Raw genomic sequence first — 21,381 nt, forward strand, 5'->3', positions numbered from 1 at the left:
TTTCCGTAATTGGTGAGAGGAGTTTTTTAATTGCAGAACTGTAGCAATGAATTGGTAGCAGGTCACTGATGTATAGATGCCTCTTCATATGTGCATACTAATGTATAAATTCGTGTGCAGGTATATATGTGGGCCATACTATTAATGTATTAGAAGGTCTTGCTTTAGCTACTGGATTTTCAGGAGGACATATAATGTTTCCCTCTCATTGAGCAAAGTTTCATACTTTTATAAAACTGCTATCATATGATATTGAGGGAATTTATAACTACCTTGGTGTCAAAAATCGAACACAGATCATCTTTTCCTTGATTTTCCTCTTGATGACCCATCCCAGAACATTATTCTATCTCTTATTGTTGTACATGTGATTTAACTTCAGATTAGTGTCATTCACGTTTCTTTGATTTAAATTTTCTTTTGGAGAAGTAGTGGTACATTGGCAGTACGGACAAAATTAGGTGTGTTCTTCCCCCTCCTTATACAGGTTCTGCTTATAGTACTACTACTCTGTGGTATTCTGTATTTAGTATGGATTCACTCAAGAGCATGCCATCTCCTTGTACCTTACCGTCACCTATTGGGGCTACTCAGAGACTTTCTTCTTCTGTCACTACTTTCTGATTATAGCTTGTGTTACACCAGATCTTTTCTTCCTAGTCAGCAGCCGCATGGCTTTGCACTGTATTACTGACATTTGGGGAATAGCATTACTGTTATTCCCATCAGTTAAGCCATCTTGTTTTTCCTGTCTTAAAGCCTGATTCCCTCCTGCTTAATGTCATCCAGCTTTATGTTAATAGCAGATAGAACAGAACGCTCCCGAATCATGCCTCAATGTAATTAATGGAAATAAACAGACGTTTTCTGAGAGTTATCCTTGAGCAACCAATGTAGTAAACTCTTTTAATTCCTCTAACTCCCATATAACATGAGACATTGATAGAAGTGCATCTCTATGTACTATTTTGCAATCAGGCATGAGTTCACCCTGAACAGGCATCCAGCCCAAATAGAAGCTATGTAATCATGTCAGCTGGGTGCTAATAGCTCTCACCAATCTTGTTATCTTGGGCTAGGCACTTACTGTCTGACACAATTCACATCTAATTGGGAGCTTGCTGGTACCTGTCTGACACTGCGTTACTGAGAGAATCAGTGGAAAAAGTTGGCAGTTGGGGATCAAGCGTTCAGCTGTGATCATGTATGATTTACACTGAAGTACTTCTTACAGGCTCTGTGTTAGAGCAAGGATCCTGGTGTGGAGGAGAAGAGAAACAGAGAGGAAACAGAGAGGGGTTCTGGTGTCCTCAACATAAGAAGGACATGCAGCTGTTGGAGCAAGTCCAGAGGAGGCCACAAGGATGATAAGGGGGCTGGAGCACCTCCTCTATAAAGACAGGCTAATAAAGCTGGGACTGGCCAGCCTGGAGAAAGCTGCGTGGTGACCTAGTAGCAGCCTTCCAATATCTGGGAGGAGCATACAGGGGTGCTGGAGAGGGACTCTTCATCAGGAACTGTAGTGATAGTAGAAGGGGTAATGGGTTCAAACTAAAAGAGGGGAAGTTCAGGTTATATATAAGGAAGAAGTTCTTTACTCTGATGGTGGAGAGGCTCTGGCAGAGGTTGCCCAGAAAAGTGTGAATGCTCCACCCTTGACAGCATTCAAGGCCAGGTTGGTCTACTGTGAGCTGTCCCTGCCCATGGCAGGGGGTTGGAACTAGATGATCTCAAGGTCCTTTCCAACCCAAACCATTCTATGATTCTATGAGACCAAGCATCCTTGTTTTGTAAAGCTGTCACAGGAACTGCCCTGGGCTGAACTAGCTGGGAGGAAAGAGGGATTTTCTCAGCACAAGAGAGGCACCTGAGCCAAGGAGATGCAGGGCTGGTGTTGCAGGAACAAGGAGGTTGGCTCCTGAGCTCCTGAGAATTCACAGGAGCAGTGTCCTTGAGTGGCCTCAAGCCATGTGAACATGGAAAGCAGCAGCAGGGACAAAGCCATTTCTTGGTGCCCCAAAGACAGGAGACTTTCTTCTGCAGCTCAGCTGCTGGGATCTTCATAAATCCCAGACACACATGGGTCAGCGGCTGCGCTCTCAGCTGAGTCCTGCAAGCTCCAGTCCTTTTCCGGACACCCCTGCCACCTCTCCTGATCTTTCCCAAAAATCACAGGGCCATGAGGTTAGGCAGTGTTGAGACAGGGGGGATGAAGCAGGACAGCCTTTCAGTGAATAACTTCTCTTTGGTCAAAATATTCTCAATAAATACTTGCTAATCAGTAAAATAGTGTTTTTTTATAAGTGAGATTTGTGTGTACTAGAGACAAATTTTCATTTCAACTTGTTACTTCTTACAGCACATACAGTTACATTTGGTGGGGAACATCGAAGTTACCTGTGAAAATCAAACTTGCTGTTCCATGACACTGACATAGGCTTCAGAAATTCTACCTCCACATGTGGAGCTGTTCCTTGAAAGAGTCTCAGTGAAATCCTCAGGTAAATCCTCTGTATTAGCTCCTGTTCTTTTCACTTCACCCAGATGACTTACACACTCAGCCAAAACTTCCCTGAGGCAACTGTTATCACAGCAGTGATTAACAAAAAAGGAGGCAGTGCTTGATCTTTGCTCATCAGATACCTATCTTAAAAATTGCTTCCTATTATTTACCTTCCTCCTATTGTTCTTTTTCGGAATATGCTTTGACAGAACTTCAGGCAACATTTTTTTTTTCTTTGATCACATTTTGATGATTTCTAGTGCATCACTTGAGAAGATGTAAAATTAAAAGGAATCCAAGCACTAAATTAACTAGTGAAAAGAAAATTTGTGCTAACTACTGGATGTCTGACAACTGGAGTGGTTAGAGTAGGGGAGACACTATTTTCAGCTAAATAGCAATGAAAGACTGGGCAGAGAGGATTCTTAGGAGCAAGATCATATGTGACCAGAGCTTCCAGGGCTGTGGGGTGTCCCCAGAGGCAGCTCAGCCTAGCTCTGCTGCCAGGACTGGGAGACTGCTGTGGCTTGGCTGGAAGGGTCCCCTGTCACAGCAGGGCCAGGGAACCCTTCAGCCCAGGCTGGGCTATGACAGAAAGGTGCAGAGGCAGGCATTGAATGCAGACTTGTTTTATTGCAGTGGAGAAAGATACATAAGACAGAGTCAGGCATGTTGTCCCCCCAAGCTTCAAGAGAAGTGTTCCTCCAGACTTCTTCCAGGAGGTGGCAGTTTCAGGGAGAAGCAGGCATCCTCTAGGATGGTGGAGTTGACACATTTAGCCACTGGCAGGGGCAAGGAAGTGGAGATGAAACAAAGAAGGAAATAAGTGTAATTTATGGAGCTATTCTGACCCCACTGTTCGAAGTGGAACTCTGATGCTCTGCCCCTTACTCAGGAGCTCAGTTGAGGATCAAAACTGTATCATGTATTTGCCAGTCATTCTTTGATCAGGGGATATTTCAGTAGGATTTAGCAGGGGCCGCAGCTGCCACGGAGGTACCTGCCATACCGGTAGGAGTAAGGGCTGCAAGAGCCAAACCCATAGGATCTACCATACAGTCCCCTGTAACCCAGAGAGCCCCCATAGCCACAGAGACCACCATAGCCTAGGGAGCCATAGCCTCCATAGCCATAGAGACCTCCATAGCCCAGGGAGCCATAGCCCCCATACCCATAACCCCCATAGCCAAGTGAGCCATAGCCTCCCAGGCCACCATAGCCCCCAATGAAGGGTGCTCCAGAGGATCCCACAACTGAATCCTGGGGGAAAGAGCTGAGGATGGGGCCGGGAAGAGTGACGACCACTGGAGGTGGCTGGATCACAGTGGTGGTATCAGGGCACTGACGGACGCATGGCTCATTGCAGGTGTCAGCAAGGGGCTGGGGGCGAGCAACGCCGCAGGCAGAGCTGGAGACCAGGTCGTAGCAAGACATCTTGTAGGGATAGAGTTCAGTCTACAAAAGAGTTGATTTTACGAAATACAAGAATTATTTACATACATCAAAGTGCTATAGAGTTCACTGCCTTTTCTCAGACAAGAGTGCTTTGAACTACACCAGGTAACTGCTGTCTATTACAAATTAAAATTGAAGTAGAACTGCAAAATTCTTTACTCAATGTTTTGGTGACTCAGTAGATCAGCAAGTACTGGGACTCCAAGATTGGAATGTGTTGTTATGCTGGATCTCATTACTCTACCTGTTCCTTCCCACTGATCTCCTTTGTGCTGAGACTTGTCAGAAAAGGGATTATAAGTCATTGTTTACTCATTTTGCTCAGTAACTTGTTTGATGAGAACATTACAGTGGAATTACAAAGATTATTGGCCCTAGTTTCCACACATTGAATCAGGGGACTGAGATATTTACAATCAGCTTAGCAACATAGTGTTTTGATTCTGAGTTCTGAACTCTCTTGAAAAACTTCTCACCCCAAACAAGTTCCCTCCCTTGACACAAAAATCCCTGTCAGCTCCTTAAACTCCCTCTATGATCCCTCTTTCTTTTAAATACATTTCTTGGAGAGCATTTCCAACAGCTCTCAATTCCTCTGTGTGATACTCTCTCTTATCCAGTGCCCAATTATCTTGAATTAATATAAAAGCACTTTAAGAGATCTGTAATAGAACAAACTGGAGATAATGGAAGTTCTACTTCGCAGCTCAGCATTTCCCTTGTGAACCATGAAGATTTAAACTTTTTCAAGTCGTTTCCAGTTACCCATATAACCATGCATAGAAGAGAAATGCATATTGAACTAGTCCCATCATTTCTTCAGCTGTTGGAAGTGGCCCAATCATGAACTTCATTTTCTGCCATATCAAGAAATTTCCAGGTTACTTTGCAATTAAATGCCAACCCTGAAGGCAGAGAAGAGCTGTCCATAACACCTTTAATCGTTTTTGTGAGATTCATCTTTTCACCTAAGATTTTACCCATTAGTTCTCAATGGAAAAGACCACCCTAGATTAAATTGCAGAGCAAAGAACTATTCCAATACCTAAAAAGAGCATATTCAGACTTACCCAGTTAGCTGAGAAGGAGTGAAGAGAAGAGGCTGGAATAACCCTGAGTGGAGAGAGCTTTTATACAGTTCAGACTGCCTGAGGGATGAGAAGCTGGTTTCGTGAATGTGGATCCAATTAGTTGACAGGGCACATTTTTTGTATTGATAGCTCCACAAAGTGATGAAATTGTTACTCTTTGTTTTTGTTTATGACTTGATTTCAATTATCATTAACGTAACACGCACATTACATCACATGCGGCTCTTTCATCTAAAAGAATGATGGGTGAAATTGATGCATCTTTCATCCTAAAACATGATTCATGAAATTAATATCAGTTTTCTATTCTCTTTGGAGCTGCACCACGTAGTAAGCTGCTTATACACGGATATTCTTCTTTTGCTGTCTTATATGAAAATAGTGCTCAGCCATTTATCAGAAAAAAACCTGTGGTGAGGTGTTTCTTTCAAAGTCCATTACATAAGAATTTATCTTAAAAATAAAACATAGAATCATGTTTATGATTCTATGACCATTAAATCCTCAGGAAGACGGGCAATATTTTTTCTTTGCTTAGGATTATTTTGATTATTATTTTGATACAGTTCATATTGGAATCCATGCAAGATTCTCAGTACTGTCTGAATCAAATTGTATTGTGAGCATTCCCAAACACACAGTGACAGATATCCAAAACAGCCTTACGTTTTATCTGACCCTCAAAATACAGCATAAAGCTGAATTTAGTTCTGAATAGAAAGATATTTATATTTTTAATGCTCAGGATTGAAAGACTGAAATAATCAATGTGTACATTGAATTAATACCTTGGTCCTGGTCTGCAAATGACCTTGCAGCTGACCCCAACACTGGTGGCATCTTTCAGTAGAGAGCAATTATGAGGTGGGAATCAGCTGGGAAAGGCAAATCCTGGCTTTTGCTGAGGTTTCTTTCTTTGTTTATGCCATTGTTGTAATACTGTATTATTATCATGGTTATCATAATCATCAACGTGGTTACCTTCAGACCACATATTATTTCTTAATTATGAGCTTTTCCAAATCTGGTGATACATATGGAAATTTCCTGGGCTGTAATACTACAAAAAGTCATCTGAAAGTTTTATGAGAACATTCCAAGGGATTTTTCAAATACCACATGAACACCCATTACTAGCTTATACATACTGCGTCATAATAATATAAAAAGTATATAAAGTAGGTGGATGCATACACCCCACTATTGAGAGATAATCACATTAAAATAGGTAAGTTCACTTGGGTCTTTCCATAACCAGTTTATGGTTTATAACACTTTTTGGACCTTAATTTCTTTGACTTCAACAAAAAAGAAAGTAAATTTTATTTTTAAAGGACACATCTGTTTAGAAACAGAGATTTGCTAATGTCCCCTGAACTACTAAGGAAGGAAAACCCCAACCAAACAAAAAAAGAAACCCACAAAAACCCAACAAAAACCCACAGCCAACCAACACCAAACCAAAACAGGGTACAATGGAGCCTGTATTCATTGTGTCACGGCTACAGTCCCTTTCAGCAGCTGTGTCTTGTTGCCTGATGTACATGCTTCTCTTAGTCCTATGTTCCTAGGTATGTGTCTCTAACACATAACAGTAGGAGAAGAAAACACAGTAAAATATAAAGGAAGGAAAGCCAAGCTCAGTGAAATTTCTCAGAAAAAATCATTTTCCATAGTCTTGGGATTTCCAGCTGAAATATTTCTCTGTTCCCAAGGCTGAAAGACAGCTAATAGAGAACCATCCAAAAGACATTAAAAGATATTCATGACTATTGTGTTCACCTTGTACTGAGTAGCTTGAGGTAGAAATGCTAAGCCTGTAGGAGGAAAGTTCCCACCCCTGTTGTCTCCAGCCTTCATTTGAGATCCTAAAAGAAATTGCGTTTTGTCTCCTTGTATACTGCTGATTACACTAAAAGACCTGTCACTGGTCAGAAGATATGACTGTCGTCCTAATTATGCAGGAATCTTAAATCAGCTTAAATCCTCCCTTAATGTTAAAGAGAGCAATGGAATAATAAAATGTAATTCCACATATAAAGACAGCAAATAATAGAGAGGTCTGTGGTGGAGTGTGCACGTCACGCTATGTGTGGGCTTGAAATGCCTGCAACGCACAAGCAATAAGCAAAAACAGTTTCAGCACTTTGAGGAACTACGTGTCCTACAATTTGGGGTTGGTAGCTAATTATGAGCTCACGAATAGGATGCTCGATGTCCTCCAGGCAATCACCAGAGCTGTATAAAAGCCCTCTGCATTAAGTCTTTCCATCCACTTCTCCCAACCTCGCTCACCTTCGTGAACTGGGTAAGTCAAATTTCTCTCAGACTTCTCTAAGCTTACCTTACTGTCAAGAAATCTTTATTTTAACTTATGACCAAGTCCTCTTCAGTTACTGCCAGGCTGCCAGTGCTCTGTAGACTGCTTGCTGCTGAAATAGTGTTTGGTTTCTCATTTGTTACTGGGTCCTGTAAAGAGAGGCTCCAGGAGAAGCCATTTTGAATCCCAAACTTGTAACTTTTTTAGTGCTTCAAAGAGTTCCTGTACTATTTTAAAAGGTTAAGAATAGTTCAAGTACATGGTTGTATGTGGCTGCATTTAGCAGAGTTCTGCTGAGTTTGTAACAGGAAAGATGAAACTTATTAAGTAGAAACCATCAAAATTACCTCATCTGGAAATACCAAATATACAATTAAAAAGTACATGACATGAAGATGACAAAGTTGAGATTAACCTCCAGATTACAGTGCTAGGTGGAATAGCAATAGAAAACAGGTTTTTGTCCCAGATTTATGACTAACATGCTATCGGACTGCTTCATCATAATCTAATGTTTGATTTTTTTTGATGTTAACATAAACAACTATGTTTTACAGACTAATCTTCATCCCTACGAGATGTCTTGCTACGACCTGGTCTCCAGCTCTGCCTGCGGCGTTGCTCGCCCCCAGCCCCTCGCTGACACCTGCAATGAGCCATGTGTCCGTCAGTGCCCTGATACCACCACTGTGATCCAGCCACCTCCAGTGGTCGTCACCTTCCCCGGCCCCATCCTCAGCTCTTTCCCCCAGGATTCAGTTGTGGGATCCTCTGGAGCACCCTTCATTGGGGGCTATGGTGGCCTGGGAGGCTATGGCTCACTTGGCTATGGGGGTTATGGGTATGGGGGCTATGGCTCCCTGGGCTATGGAGGTCTCTATGGCTATGGAGGCTATGGCTCCCTAGGCTATGGTGGTCTCTGTGGCTATGGGGGCTCTCTGGGTTACAGGGGACTGTATGGTAGATCCTATGGGTTTGGCTCTTGCAGCCCTTACTCCTACCGGTATGGCAGGTACCTCCGTGGCAACTGCGGCCCCTGCTAAATTCTCTTAAATATCCCAAGCAAGGTATAACTGACAAATGAGATGTGATGGCTTCAGAGCTAACAAGGTCTGAACCTCTAGTGCTCTGTTCCATGACCGTGAGACATATCCCTTAGCCCCTTTTGCATTTCTTCTCTTAACATCTACTTTCAGTTTCTGCCTTTTTTTCCATCATATTTCTATATTGCCTAATGTGAACATGCAACAGAGTTGCTCAAAATGGTTTCTGTTTTTTCAGATCAGCAGCTAAATCTCAGGAAGAAAAAAAACCTAAAATCAATTAAATGCAATTGTATCCCTGACTGGAGAACAGTTTCATTCTTAGAGGCTCTGAAAATCTGTTTGTTTTCTCACTGTCATTAAAAGTTTATTGTATCAAAGTTGCTATGTTCTGGTGTTCTTTTCATGTGCTTTTGCAGTTGTTATTTGTCTTAAGAGAAATCTAACCTGAGCAGCCATCAGTAACAGTCCAAGATGAATGTCCTGCTCAAAGAATGAGGGATTTCAAATGAACAAAAGCAGTGTGAAGCCCTCACCACAAAAAGAACTACTGTCCTGCCCTCCCCATTTTCCAGATAAAGATTCTTGACATTTTTTAAGAATTTAGCTTTTTGGTTATACATCCACTATTTATAGATTAGTAGTGGCAGAGAAATGAATCAGCAGATTACGGATCTTTCATAAAAACATTAGATTTTAGTAAGGATTTCTTCCAGATCTGTCTTTAATCTCTTTGAACTTCAGGTTCTCCCTCAAATACTTAAACTCTATCCTCAGTAATAGTCTGTGCTGAAAACTTAATTCAATTTTGTCAAATTGTTAAAGAAATAAAGTTTTCTGGGTCACAGAATGGACCTAAGTCTGAATTGTGGGTACTGCTCTTTCTCTATAATCCTGAAATCTAAGGTGTTGGGTGTTTTTAGACAGAAAAACAGCCGCTCCATACAACTACCCTAAATGCTAATACATCTCTGCCAGCAAGAAGAGTTGCAAATGTAGAACACAATTACAGCACCCAAAAAGCTTAAAAGAGAAGAAAGTCACAACCCTGCACACATATCCTTAACACTGTTGTTGTGTTTCCTAATTTCTTCTGCATGAGAACTCCTCACAACAAAAACCTCCTTTTCAGCAACTCTAACTTTCAGCCTCTACCGTGATAGTCCTCATCTAAAAGGCCTATTGGACAACCTACCCACTGCTGAAGAGCTCTTCCCCTTGCTGCAACTCCTTCAAAACCCTCTCTCAGCAGTTCCCTGCTAACATCCTTCACCGCCCTAAACCCTTTTTGATGCAGGAGCATCCGTCCCGCCTGAGAGCCTCCTTATCTGCCACCCTTTCTCCATAATCTGCTTTGAATGATGTCTCAGCTGAGCCAGCACCTCAGCTCCTGCTATGATCAGTCATGACATTCAAGCAGATCATTAAGGAATGGAGATTTAGTGTGGTTTCTTTCTAAATATAATGTTATTTTTGTAACTCAGGCCAGCTGGGGAGGGAGAATTCCTGCTCCCAAATGTATGCATTGAGTGCAGCAAAGGTTGACCCACTTCACTGGTAGCCGGGCCACTTCAGCTGTGTTTTTGAAGTTTGAGCTTCATCCTATGTAAGAACGTGAGTTTTCCCCATTTACAAAGAGAGCTGTATTTCACAGCAAAAGAAATTAAAACTAAAAGTTTGTTTGATGCAGAGTAGAATCACTTTAATGAGAAATAAGCATTCACAGAAAAACATTACAGATGCATCAGAGTGCATGCAATTTCTTCCAAAATTGTTCTTTGGTTGGACAGTGACATGCCATTTCATAAGAATGGAAATTAATTATTTTATCCCACTCATTATACACATAGATGGAAGAAAGACCAAAAAGACCATGAGTAGAGGGTAAAGAAATTAAGCATGTTGTGTTTGTTCCCAGCTCCAGTGCAAGGAGGTAGCAGAGATCAGGACTTTAAAACACCTCCTTCGGGACCACTGCTGTGGATTGAGGTTGTATCTCTTAGTTGCCAGTTATTCACACGTGGGATATTCCTGTAGGATTTACCAGAGGCCGCAGTTGCCACGGAGGTACCTGTTGTGCCAGTAGGAGTAAGGGCTGCAAGAGCCAAACCCATAGGATCTACCATACAGCCCCCTGTAACCCAGAGAGCCCCCAAAGCCACAGAGACCACCATAGCCTAGGGAGCCATAGCCCCCATAGCCATAGAGACCTCCATAGCCCAGGGAACCATAGCCCCCATATCCATAGCCCCCATAGCCAAGTGAGCCATAGCCTCCCAGGCCTCCATAGCCCCCAATGAAGGGTGCTCCAGAGGATCCCACAACTGAATCCTGGGGGAAAGAGCTGAGGATGGGGCCGGGGAAGGTGACGACCACTGGAGGTGGCTGGATCACAGTGGTGGTATCAGGGCACTGACGGACGCATGGCTCATTGCAGGTGTCAGCGAGGGGCTGGGGGCGAGCAACGCCGCAGGCAGAGCTGGAGACCAGGTCGTAGCAAGACATCTCGTAGGGATGGAGGTAAGCTGTGACACATAATACTGGTTAAACTAAGTAGAAGATGAAGAGTTCAAAGGTCAGCAGTTTACATTAAAATAATGAGCAAAATACAAGATTTTGAGTAAATATGTAATTTCCCACTTTGCATTCATTATCCTTGATTTTCAAAATTTCTCTAAAAGATGTCTACAGTTCAGAAAACAGATGGGAAATGTTATGTCTACCACTTGAAGTGTTCTTCTTCACAAATTTCCTGCAAAAACTTTGATATAATTTTATACATTAAACTGAAATCTGAGAAGCAAAACCAGAGACAGCAAAGTGACTTTGTCCAAGGTTATTTGATGAGTCAGTAGGAAAGCTTAGATTTGGTTTCAGCAGGTTTACATGAGATGTAGTTTATATACAACTTAATTACAGTAGCTTCTTCTTCCCACTCACCCTAATTTTGCTGAGAGCTGTAGGAACAACAGATTACAGGACTGTGACTGCCCTGATTGCTAAGAAAGCCATTTGACAAGACAATAAAGGAAACGTAGTAACACTGTTATTCCAATTTCCATTTATGCAGCCATTGTAAGGATTCAATCTGGACAACTTCAGTATAAACAGAGTTTTAGTCCCCACTGAATTTGAAACTCATTTCAAATTATTCTTCCCAAGACAAACTAGGACTCTTTGTTAAACCCAGGAATTCAGCCTGTATTCTCCCCTCTAAAGTTATTTTCTCCAAGGGTGATTTTGTTATTCTCCACTCACTATGTCCTATAAATCTTTAACAGTGTTTTGAGGAACAGTATGAAAGCAAGAAAGAAAAAGACATCTAGAAGATTTACTACACCAGAACAACACACACAGTGTTTTCAGAAGCATTGCTCATTCATCTCAGGTGGCATGAATGGCTGCAGTGGTGATGCCCTTGTTAAATGCTGAGCCTGATGTGCAAACTTTGGAATACGTTAAGTACATTGAAGTAAGGATCATAGATTTTCTCAAGTTAGAAGGAAAACATAAGGATCATCATGTCCAACTCCCCGCCCCTTGCAAGACTACCTAAAACTAAACCAGATGACTAAGAGCATCATCCAGTTCCTCCAAGTTCCAGTGTTTCTAACACTGAGAACTCCAGAGGTCCCCACGCACCAAATAGATGCATCTGCCACCACAGAACCAGTATTAGAATCTCTGTCCCAAGGCAATGCAGATACACACAACAGTATCGGTAGTGGGCATCAACTCTAGTTGAAACCAGCAGTAAAAAGATACCCGGGTAGCAATATAGAAGAATCAGACTTACCCAAGTCACCAAGAAGTCAAGGGAAGTGTTTGGAAGAGCTATGAGAGAGAAGAGCTTTTATATCAGAGCATCTGGGAGGCACAAGATCAACAGTGGCTGCCTGCCCCAATTTCAAACACGTGTAACCCATGAAGATGATGAAATCGTTTTCGTTATTGGCGTTTATGAGTCCTTTCAAATTTGTATAAGGATGTAAATATTACTTTATAGATAATTCTTTCATCTTGTGACAACTTGAGGAAAATTGATACCTGGCATTATTCCAGTTGCTTCCTTGAAGTTACAACAGAAATTATTAAGCCACCTCCTCTTGTATTAACACCTGGAGAGTGTTTCATGAGTTTATCAAAATTACAAACTGTTGTCGTGGACAGGATTTTTGTTTAAGTGCATATGATTCATATTACAGCCTGCCAGGATGAAAGGTAGACTGTCAATGTGACAGGAAGGTTGGGGGTGATTTAGCTTCCCCACCTACAGTAGGGGGACACAGCAAAGTTGGGAGTCAATGATATTTTCCAGTAGCATTTGACAGTGGCTAAAATGGGGACAATTCAGTTCAGAAGAGAAATAGCAACTCCAGGAACCAGCTTCAGCTTCTCTAAATAGGTTTTATGTGGAAATTGAAAATTAGTTTGAGCAAAAAAAAAAAAAAAAGAATCTTTCATTTTGGCATGTTGGGAGCTCTTTTCATTCAGCTATGATCTGAATCAGTTTCTGCATCCATCAATCACTCAAAGAGTTGTATTGTCCTGCAAAAAATGTGTAGAATTAACTTTGCAGAATTTCACACAGAAGGTGAAGGAGAAGCCTTCATCTTCCTCAGTCTGGCTTTTGGTTTTTAAGACATAAGCAAAGAATGAGTTTCTGAAGGTAACTAAAAGGATAGGAGATCCCAAAGAGACTTTTTTTCAGGCATTGCTGGCTTGATGTTGCCGGTACAAAGTTGGTATTTGAGAATATTTAACAGATCTGAGGAAATCTAAGTTTTTTCTGTACCAATGGATCCTCTGGTGTCAAAACTGAAATGTGACAGAAGTGTTTTGACAGGGTGGTGAAGCACTGGAATAGGTTACCCAGGGAGGTTGTGAATGCTCCATCCCTGGCAGTGTTCAAGGCCAGGTTGGATGAGGCCTTGGGTGATACGGTTTAGAGCAAGGTGTCCCGGCCCATGGCAGGGGGGTTGGAACTTGATAATCTTAAGGTCTTTTCCAACCCTAACTATTCTATGATTCTCTTGACTTTGATTCTCAGGAATTCATAGCCTCTTGCAATACACTATTGTGGCTGCAAGCCGTAAGTCCAGAACAGGGCTGAACTGGCAGTTTCTTGGGAACAGGGAACAATTACAAACTTGGAATGCATCACAGAAAACAAAGGCTGGTTCTTCCCTTCTTTACAGGTGCATTATTTTACTACTGCAAACTCTATGCCATAGATTATCTCTAAATTATGAGGTGGGTTTCTTAGCCTTTGAGGTGGTTGAAAGTTCTTTTGGACAATAATATTTTCAAGCTTTCAGGGAGCAAGTCTTTTCAAATGCCACAAACTATCCACTAATGGTTTGAGAATACAATCTTACATTAGACTGAAGGCATGTACCTGGATTTAGGTATCTAGCAATTATGGAATGACATCACATTAAAGTATGTAAGCCAAGATATTTGTGTTCTTGGTATAATCAGTTCATGGCTGAATACTGAGGATTTGGCCAGCTTCCTTTTATTTGATATTCTAGATTTTAATAAAATACAAAGTTTTACATAAAATACAGCATTTCACAAGCTGCATAATCAGTGTATCTTTATCATTTCCAGTCACACAGACCACAGAAACAGAGGACTCAGTTATTTCTTTAGATGTTCCAATTCTGTCAATGATCAGCCTTTATTCATGTAAATGATTTTCTCTTTAATGTGACGTATATCGAGGTAGCTTTAGCAAGTTTCCACCAGTCATGTTTCATTAATTTTGTTCCTCAGCAGTATTCAGTATTGCGTGATCTGAAGATGGACCTAACCCCAGGAATCCTGGATCCCTAAAGACGCGGACGATTTTCTGTCAGGAGACAGAAAACTAGAAAATGTGGCAATCAAATGCCTCACAAAGAAAGTAACCTTGCAGTCTTGAGAACAGAAAGGTTAATTACTAGTTTGCTCCTAGACTCCAACCCGGGTTGAAATACACTGAGAAATCTGTTAGAAAATCTTAGTAGTTTAAAAGGATGTTCTATTCCTGCCTTTTGCTTAATATGGTCCAAAGGATTTGCCTGGTTTTAGGATAAGGACAGGGAGAGTAAGTAATCCACAACTGAATGCACAACAAAGAAGGCAAGAGGTGTTTCCTCAAGTCCTTTGTTTATTAGATGAGGCCAGCATTGTGTTAGTAGCAAAAACAAAACAACAGAAAACCATTTAAACTCCACAGGATGTTTTCTATGACTTCCTTTGGGTGCAGTATTGGTTTCACATTAAGTGCAAATTATCAAGATAAAAATGACTACCCCAAAGTTGTTCCAAAGGAACTCCCTTTTATCTCCAGGTGTCTTACAGCCTGGATCTAATGGAAAAATCTGTGTACATCAGATGACCATGCCACGCAATGGGTTTTGCCATTAATAATGGAGAAGCCAAGGAAAAGCATTAGTATAATTCTTGTAATGCTAAGGATGTGAATGGAATGATAACAGGAATGAACAGGACATGAAGCCACTTGAGATGAAAGAGGCTTCCATGACAAAATGCACCGATCACATTTCACAAGACTTAGAATAACAAATGAACAAGAGGTCAGCAAAATTTTGAGGACCTACGTGTTGTATGAGTTTGGGGTTTGTCCCAATTACGCACATGCTCAAATTGCACTCTGGGTGATCCCCATGGTCTAGAGAAGGGTATAAAAGCTCTTCCAACTCAGGGCCCTTCATTCCACTTTTCTTGCTTTATTCACCTCCGTGAAAAGGGTAAGTATCACTCTATGTGCTTTCTTTCCTAAAATTCATATCTATCTTTTCTGCCAGTCTTAATTAAGGTTGGAATAATTCATAAGTATTCTAAGATTCTTAATAGTGTTGGATTATTTTGACATGAATTAATTTTTCTTATTTGATATTGTTCATCAATCTATTTGGGTTTAAAATGGTAAAACTAGAGTATTCAAAAACCTTTTCCTGCTAATACAAATTTCAGCTGTCAAAGCAGCTTCCAAAACATCAGCAGAAGGCTCATTCAATCACTAGGAAGTTGTTAAGGATTTTGCATGTTTGTTGTATGTGTCTGTGTATATGTATGTGTTTGTTAAAGGAACAAGCTTAACTAGAAAGAATAGAGAAGTATTGTCTAAATAAGTATTGGAAAACTAGGCATGAAGTACTGGAAAACTAGATGAAACTAGGAATTCCTAAGCTACCCTTTACATTGCCCTTGCTTTAAGCAGGGAGCTGGACTAGATGACCTCCAGAATTTTATTCTAATATCTCATTGGTTCTAGGGGGGGTTGGAAATGATTTCCACAGGTTTTATTTTAGATTGGATTAGATCCTACAGTAAAAGTCTTTCTGAAAGCTCAGATCCCAAAATACTTATCTGAAGCAGGTTACCTGAGTGTGCCAGTTTCTCATTTGGGGAATCAGACAATCTTTTAACCCACCCTGTGACTCTCAAGCTACTTTGCAAGCACTTCAGGGCAGGGAATGCCTTATTTAGTCCATGTTTAAAGCAGGTTCAGCATACCGGTAGCATGATTTTAGCTATTGCTTCTGGAAGCATGTTAAAAAGTCAATATACCAGAGTTGTTCTTCCAGCTACCCATTAATTTACCACATGAGCTTTGCTGGTTGTCAAGTTACATTGCTTTGTTGTTGCAGGGATAAAACAAACATGAAACAACCTTTCAGACACAGGCATTTGTAAGAGTGGCTGAAAAGTTTAGTGGAAGTAATTTGCAACGTAAAGTGCTGGATTATATTTTTGCAGTGTTTAGCAGCAGGGTGGGACAAAGAACTACTTCTTCAAGAGAAGCAAGCATAAGAAATTAGGAATGATACTGTAGAAGAGCTGACTGCTTAGTGTGCAGTTTGGGCAATGCTGATTTACAAGAGGGGAGAGATGTTTCATGAAAATATTGAAGAGATTAAAGGAGAAGCAAGACCTGAAAGATAAAGTCATTATTCTAGTCCATGTGTCCAAATTTCAAACTCTTTTTTCCCATTAAACTTGTAACTTTCTTTCACTTATCAGCGTCTGTCACAGCTTACCTCCATCCCTACGAGATGTCTTGCTACGACCTGGTCTCCAGCTCTGCCTGCGGCGTTGCTCGCCCCCAGCCCCTCGCTGACACCTGCAATGAGCCATGTGTCCGTCAGTGCCCTGATACCACCACTGTGATCCAGCCACCTCCAGTGGTCGTCACCTTCCCCGGCCCCATCCTCAGCTCTTTCCCCCAGGATTCAGTTGTGGGATCCTCTGGAGCACCCTTCATTGGGGGCTATGGTGGCCTGGGAGGCTATGGTGGCCTGGGAGGCTATGGTGGCTATGGGGGTTTGTATGGATATGGGGGCTATGGCTCCCTAGGCTATGGAGGTCTCTATGGCTATGGAGGCTACGGCTCCCTAGGCTATGGTGGTCTGTATGGCTGTGGGGGCTCCCTGGGTTATGGGGGTCTGTATGGCTATGGTAGACTCTATGGGTCTGGCTACTCCAGCCCTTACTCCTACTGGCACAACAGGTACCTCCGTGGCAACTGTGGCTTCTGGTAAACTCAACAGAAAAATCCACTAAACAGTGGGCAAAATGCAGATTCACCAGTGAGCAGAGGAGTGACAGCTCTCACAAATCCTGTTCAGTGCAGTGTCTTCTGCATGCTCCACACCTCTCCTTTTTTTCTTTTGAATTCTTTCCTGATACCTTCATGGGTTCAATTGCTTGTTATCCTCAACTTGATCATACTTGTACCTGAATTCAGTGAGACATTTAACAGCGCCTTTCAAAATGCATTTGACTCTGACATCTTGGATATACATTCTTGATATTGTAATATACTTTTGTTCTTTTCATTCTCATTAAAATTCTGTTGCATCATTTAAAATAAGTCTGTTGTGGTTTTGCATTCTCATCCATTCTGAACTTGCCAGCTTTTCTGGATAAATCTACCTGTTGTACATAGGGCTGCAATAATATTGTGCAAACCCTGCCCTCATAGTGAAAGTCTCCATGAGGAGCCCTGGCTAGGCCTGTTTCGCTACTGAATTGCAACAACATGGTCGCAACGTGATGGTCATAGATGAACAGCAACCTTCTTTACACATTGCTTTATTAGACTCCCCATTTATAAGTTTGTGAGATATAGTTCTTTGAACTATCTCACTACTGTTCACATTCTGAAAATTAAGGCCTAGTTTATTCCACTGCAGACTTCTAATCTAATGTCATACAAATAATTTCACAACCACAGCTCTTAATGGAAGATTGGTGAATGTTATAAAATGATTTTCATATTCTGTGTTTCTCTAGCTTAGACCAGCCTATACCTGTGCTATTAAATTGTTTCACACTCTAAAATTCTGGCTGTGTGCAAATGACACTTCTTCAAAATCACGATAAGGACCATGTGCATAATAATTTTTGATTGAGTTCCTACATTTGGGACTTCTCTGGTTCCATTTATGTTATGTATACATTAAAAAAAATAGAATTTTGTAAATATTATATAGGTAGTCTAAAACTGAACAAAATTACTGTGGTGTACTTGGCGTACCTTTTTAGGTTATCACTAAAGCACGTAACCAACTACTCAAGCAGATGCTTATCTTGCAAGATAGCTTTCTTCAAGTGATTCAGCTGCCAGAAGATCTTAGGCTACATATTTTACTACAGTAAGATGCATGGCCAAGGATAATGTAACTGTGCAAAGAAACTGCAACCAGAACCTGAAAGCAGAATATGAAGAAAAAAAAGCAAGTGCTGCTGCTCATGCCCAGCTCCACTCTCTGTAACTGGACAGTGCATACCACACAATTCTCAGCATTCATTAACTAAGAAGTCAGCTATAAATCTGCCTTCTATTTGTTTTCATTTAGTAGTCTTTGGTAAATTGAATGGCTCCTCCTGTAAGACCAACACCTTTCACAGTGGTATCCAGTTTTAAAACAACAGCCAGAAGGGATATCCTACTTGCTTCCAGGACCTTAACATCTGCAAGACAATCCGTTGTGGTAGAGATGACCATAACAAAAGCTCCTGTAACAAATGGAGCCCTTAAAGTATGGGTGCTAACAGAAATCCTGTCCTGAAGGAAGAAACTAAGCATGTGGGCTGGTAATGTGATGATGGTGGATGGTGGCTGAGCCACTGCCCTCAGGTCAGGGCAATCAGTTCCTTGGAGCTCTTGACACTGGTACTGGGCATGAATTGGTCAACTGGAAACATGACTAAATGTAACACAGCACATATTCCTCTGAATCAGGAAGAAAAGCCTAAAACTCATGGAAATAGGAAAAGTACAGCAGTCTGGATCCTCTGCAACACTAATTTAGTTCCAGATCCACCCCACCTAATTGTAACTACTCCCCCCTTACTCCTCCCCTCTACTTATTGCTGTGGATATAATTTCTCAAATTAGTGTAAGTTCTATAAAAAAAATCTTTTTCAGTGATGTTTAACTGCTTAGTGGAAACACAGGAATATTGAAGGTCACATCCTTCCTCTGACAAATGGTTGTTTTTATCCTGTACCTTGTCTGTGATAAAAGGCAGTTCCACATGGTCTGAGGTTTAATACATTGTTGAATGAATTGTCCAAAGGCTAACCTGATCCCTAACACCCCAGATGGCCTTTTTTCTGTGAGTAGGAAGCTTTACTTACATCTCTTCCAAGATTCGGCTTTCTTCCATACAAATGAATTTGAAACAGCAGCTGGAAGACCAAGCAATTAAGTATCAAGAAGACATATCCTCTGTTAAACACATTTGCAGCTGAGGCCTTCATAGTGCAGGAGTACAAGAGCAGGACTACAGGCAGAGTTTTGGCATCTGTTTAACAGATTATAGCTCAGATTTGAGCTAGTGGAGATCTTAGCCCTTAAAACCTGAATATGATATTGCTTCCTCATAAATGACAAAAGAGAACCAAACTCAATCTACAGAAAAAGAACAATCTGATATCTAGCAAACAGCCGGCTCTGGGAAGAAGAATGCAATAGAAAAAAAATCAAGGCAGTTTTGAGGAGGGTCTTTTTATGCATTTCCTCAAAGTGTCTGGAGAACCTGAGGCTCCCATTAACCCCAGCCCACATTTATCACAGGTGGTTGACCTCACAGTGATGTAACAGTTTTGCTCAATATTTATATGTATTAGTTGAATCAAATTCTCATGATGCGTAAAATGCAAATTACAAAACAAATATTTCTTTCATCTTAGCACTTAATTGGCAAGATTCATTCCTGGTAATGGTCCATTAAATACATTAGAATGACAGGAGGAGTTATGCTGGCTTTGGTTTTTTACCTCTTCTTCTATTGGTCGACATAATGAGGGTGGCTCAAATGTTAATCATAATTGCCATCTGCTTTAATATGCAGGTTTTCTCTCTTTCTTCCTTACCTATGCTAGACAAAGTATAATTGATACGAACCATGGTGTTTTTTCCTGCAAAATCAGCAATCTTCATCTGAAGTTGGAATTCAGATTTGGACAGGACCAGCATGCACTTTTCAGAGGAAGAATCAAAAGACACTTTGCAAAGTACTTTTTAAAATCACCCAGATTGTACCCTAGACAACCCAGCTGTTCAGTTTCTTCATATTTGGTCAAAAAAGGTGAAGAGTTTCTTTGCCAGATTACAGGCAATTTGTTAAATATATTTTTTTTAGGAAGCTGAGCATGAAGAGTGCTAGAGCACTTGTAGTTAGACTAGGAAAACCCTAGGAAAAGCTCTCAAAACATGGGAACACAGGCAGGTGTTGCAGATCTTTGTTCCACAAACAGTGAAGGTTCTGTGAATTAGTACAACATCAACCCTGAAGGAGCTTCTACACGAACAAATAAATGAAAACCTGAAGTATGAAAGAAAATCAGCTGAAAACCTAAGGTTAGAAATCATGATCTGGCAAAGAGAACAGGAAGAGTATGCTTAACCAGTACAATTTAATAAAGGTATTTCAAAAGGCTGGGCTGTTTAAATCCAACCGCATAGTTGTATTATAATAATCACAAACTACTTGATGCGTAAACTACTAAGGAGGGTTTGGTAAGTGCTTAAAAACACACACAAAAAGTATTTGAACACCCTTTATGAAGATTATTCTTCTTGTAATCCCTTGGGGCCATCTCAAAGTCTCATAACTTACGTATAACTTCTGGCAGAAATATTGCAGTGCTTAATTAACAAACAACCCACCTATAAGCAAACGAGGATTACGGAGGCTGGGCCAGGCCTTTTTTATTACATTTATTATATTCAGAGTACTGGAATATGGGTAGGACACACCTCATCAAACCTTTCCTGTTTAAAAGCTGGGTGTTTCAGATGAGCTTTTTTTCTGTCTCCATAGTCAATGAAAACAGAATTGGTATGTCTTGAGAGAGATACCGATTCTGCTAAAGTCAGCATTCAAGATGGGATGAATTGTCTTGTAGAAATTCTTGTCCCTCCCTACTAAGTGTTGGGGAAGACTAAGTAATTTCAAGTGACAAGTCACTGGGTAATGAAAATTGGGCTCTGCAACAGTATGCACTTAGTAGGTAATGCCCTGCTAAGTCAGGAGAGATCCATTGTTGGATTCCTTATCATTCAATAGCTTTTCCTGACACATACCCAGTAAGTTTGGAATGGAAGAACTAAAAAAAATGTTTCTGTGACATCCTCCAGTGAAACTTTGATTCAATTTAGGGTCTAGAGAAGAAGTCTTATGAGGAACAGCTGAGGGAACTGGTGTTGTTCTGGAGAAGAGTGGGGCTGTAGTCTGGAGAAGAGAAGGCTCAGGGAGGACCTTACCTCTCTCTACAACTGCCTTAAAGGAAGTTGTGGTTAGGTGGGGGTTGGTCTTTTCTCCCAAGTAACAAACTATAAGACAAAAGGAAATGACCTCAAGCTGCACCAGGGGAAGTTTAGGCTGTAGATTACAAACAATTCCATCATGGAAATGGTGCTCAGGCATCAGAACAGGCTGCCTAGGG

General features: G+C 41.1%; 4 protein-coding genes across 6 annotated transcripts; 2 read left to right on the forward strand and 2 right to left on the reverse strand.

Annotated features, from left to right (window-relative positions):
- Positions 1-3,472: 3,472 nt before the first annotated feature.
- LOC133215450 (scale keratin-like) lies at positions 3,473-3,937 on the reverse strand. Of its 2 annotated transcripts, XM_061359484.1 has the most exons (2): positions 3,706-3,937; positions 3,473-3,642 (listed from the first exon to the last, which is right to left on the reverse strand). In XM_061359484.1, exons 1-2 carry the CDS (start codon positions 3,935-3,937, stop codon positions 3,473-3,475), a joined length of 402 nt encoding a protein of 133 aa, XP_061215468.1. The 2 variants fall into 2 exon arrangements, with proteins under 2 accessions (XP_061215468.1, XP_061215466.1); XM_061359482.1 differs by having other exon boundaries at positions 3,473-3,937.
- A 4,010-nt stretch (positions 3,938-7,947) lies between these two features.
- Positions 7,948-8,439, forward strand: LOC133215449 (scale keratin-like). 2 transcript variants are annotated; one of them, XM_061359481.1, is made up of 2 exons: positions 7,948-8,179; positions 8,243-8,439. In XM_061359481.1, the coding sequence occupies exons 1-2, from the start codon at positions 7,948-7,950 to the stop codon at positions 8,410-8,412; spliced, it is 402 nt and encodes a 133-aa protein (XP_061215465.1). In that variant the 3' UTR covers positions 8,413-8,439. The 2 variants fall into 2 exon arrangements, with proteins under 2 accessions (XP_061215465.1, XP_061215464.1); XM_061359480.1 differs by having other exon boundaries at positions 7,948-8,439.
- Positions 8,440-10,452: 2,013 nt separating this feature from the next.
- LOC133215506 (scale keratin-like) lies at positions 10,453-10,917 on the reverse strand. The gene has a single exon (XM_061359573.1). It carries the CDS (start codon positions 10,915-10,917, stop codon positions 10,453-10,455), a length of 465 nt encoding a protein of 154 aa, XP_061215557.1.
- Positions 10,918-16,478: 5,561 nt separating this feature from the next.
- On the forward strand, positions 16,479-16,964 carry LOC133215507 (scale keratin-like). Its single transcript, XM_061359574.1, has one exon. The coding sequence runs from the start codon at positions 16,479-16,481 to the stop codon at positions 16,962-16,964; it is 486 nt and encodes a 161-aa protein (XP_061215558.1).
- Positions 16,965-21,381: the final 4,417 nt, after the last annotated feature.

Source organism: Neopsephotus bourkii, unplaced genomic scaffold (assembly GCF_033783945.1).
Source record: "Neopsephotus bourkii isolate Nb327-2 ecotype Australia unplaced genomic scaffold, CSIRO-AGI_Nbou_v1 NB_989, whole genome shotgun sequence".
In the NCBI taxonomy this organism is placed as follows: Eukaryota; Metazoa; Chordata; class Aves; order Psittaciformes; family Psittacidae; genus Neopsephotus; species Neopsephotus bourkii.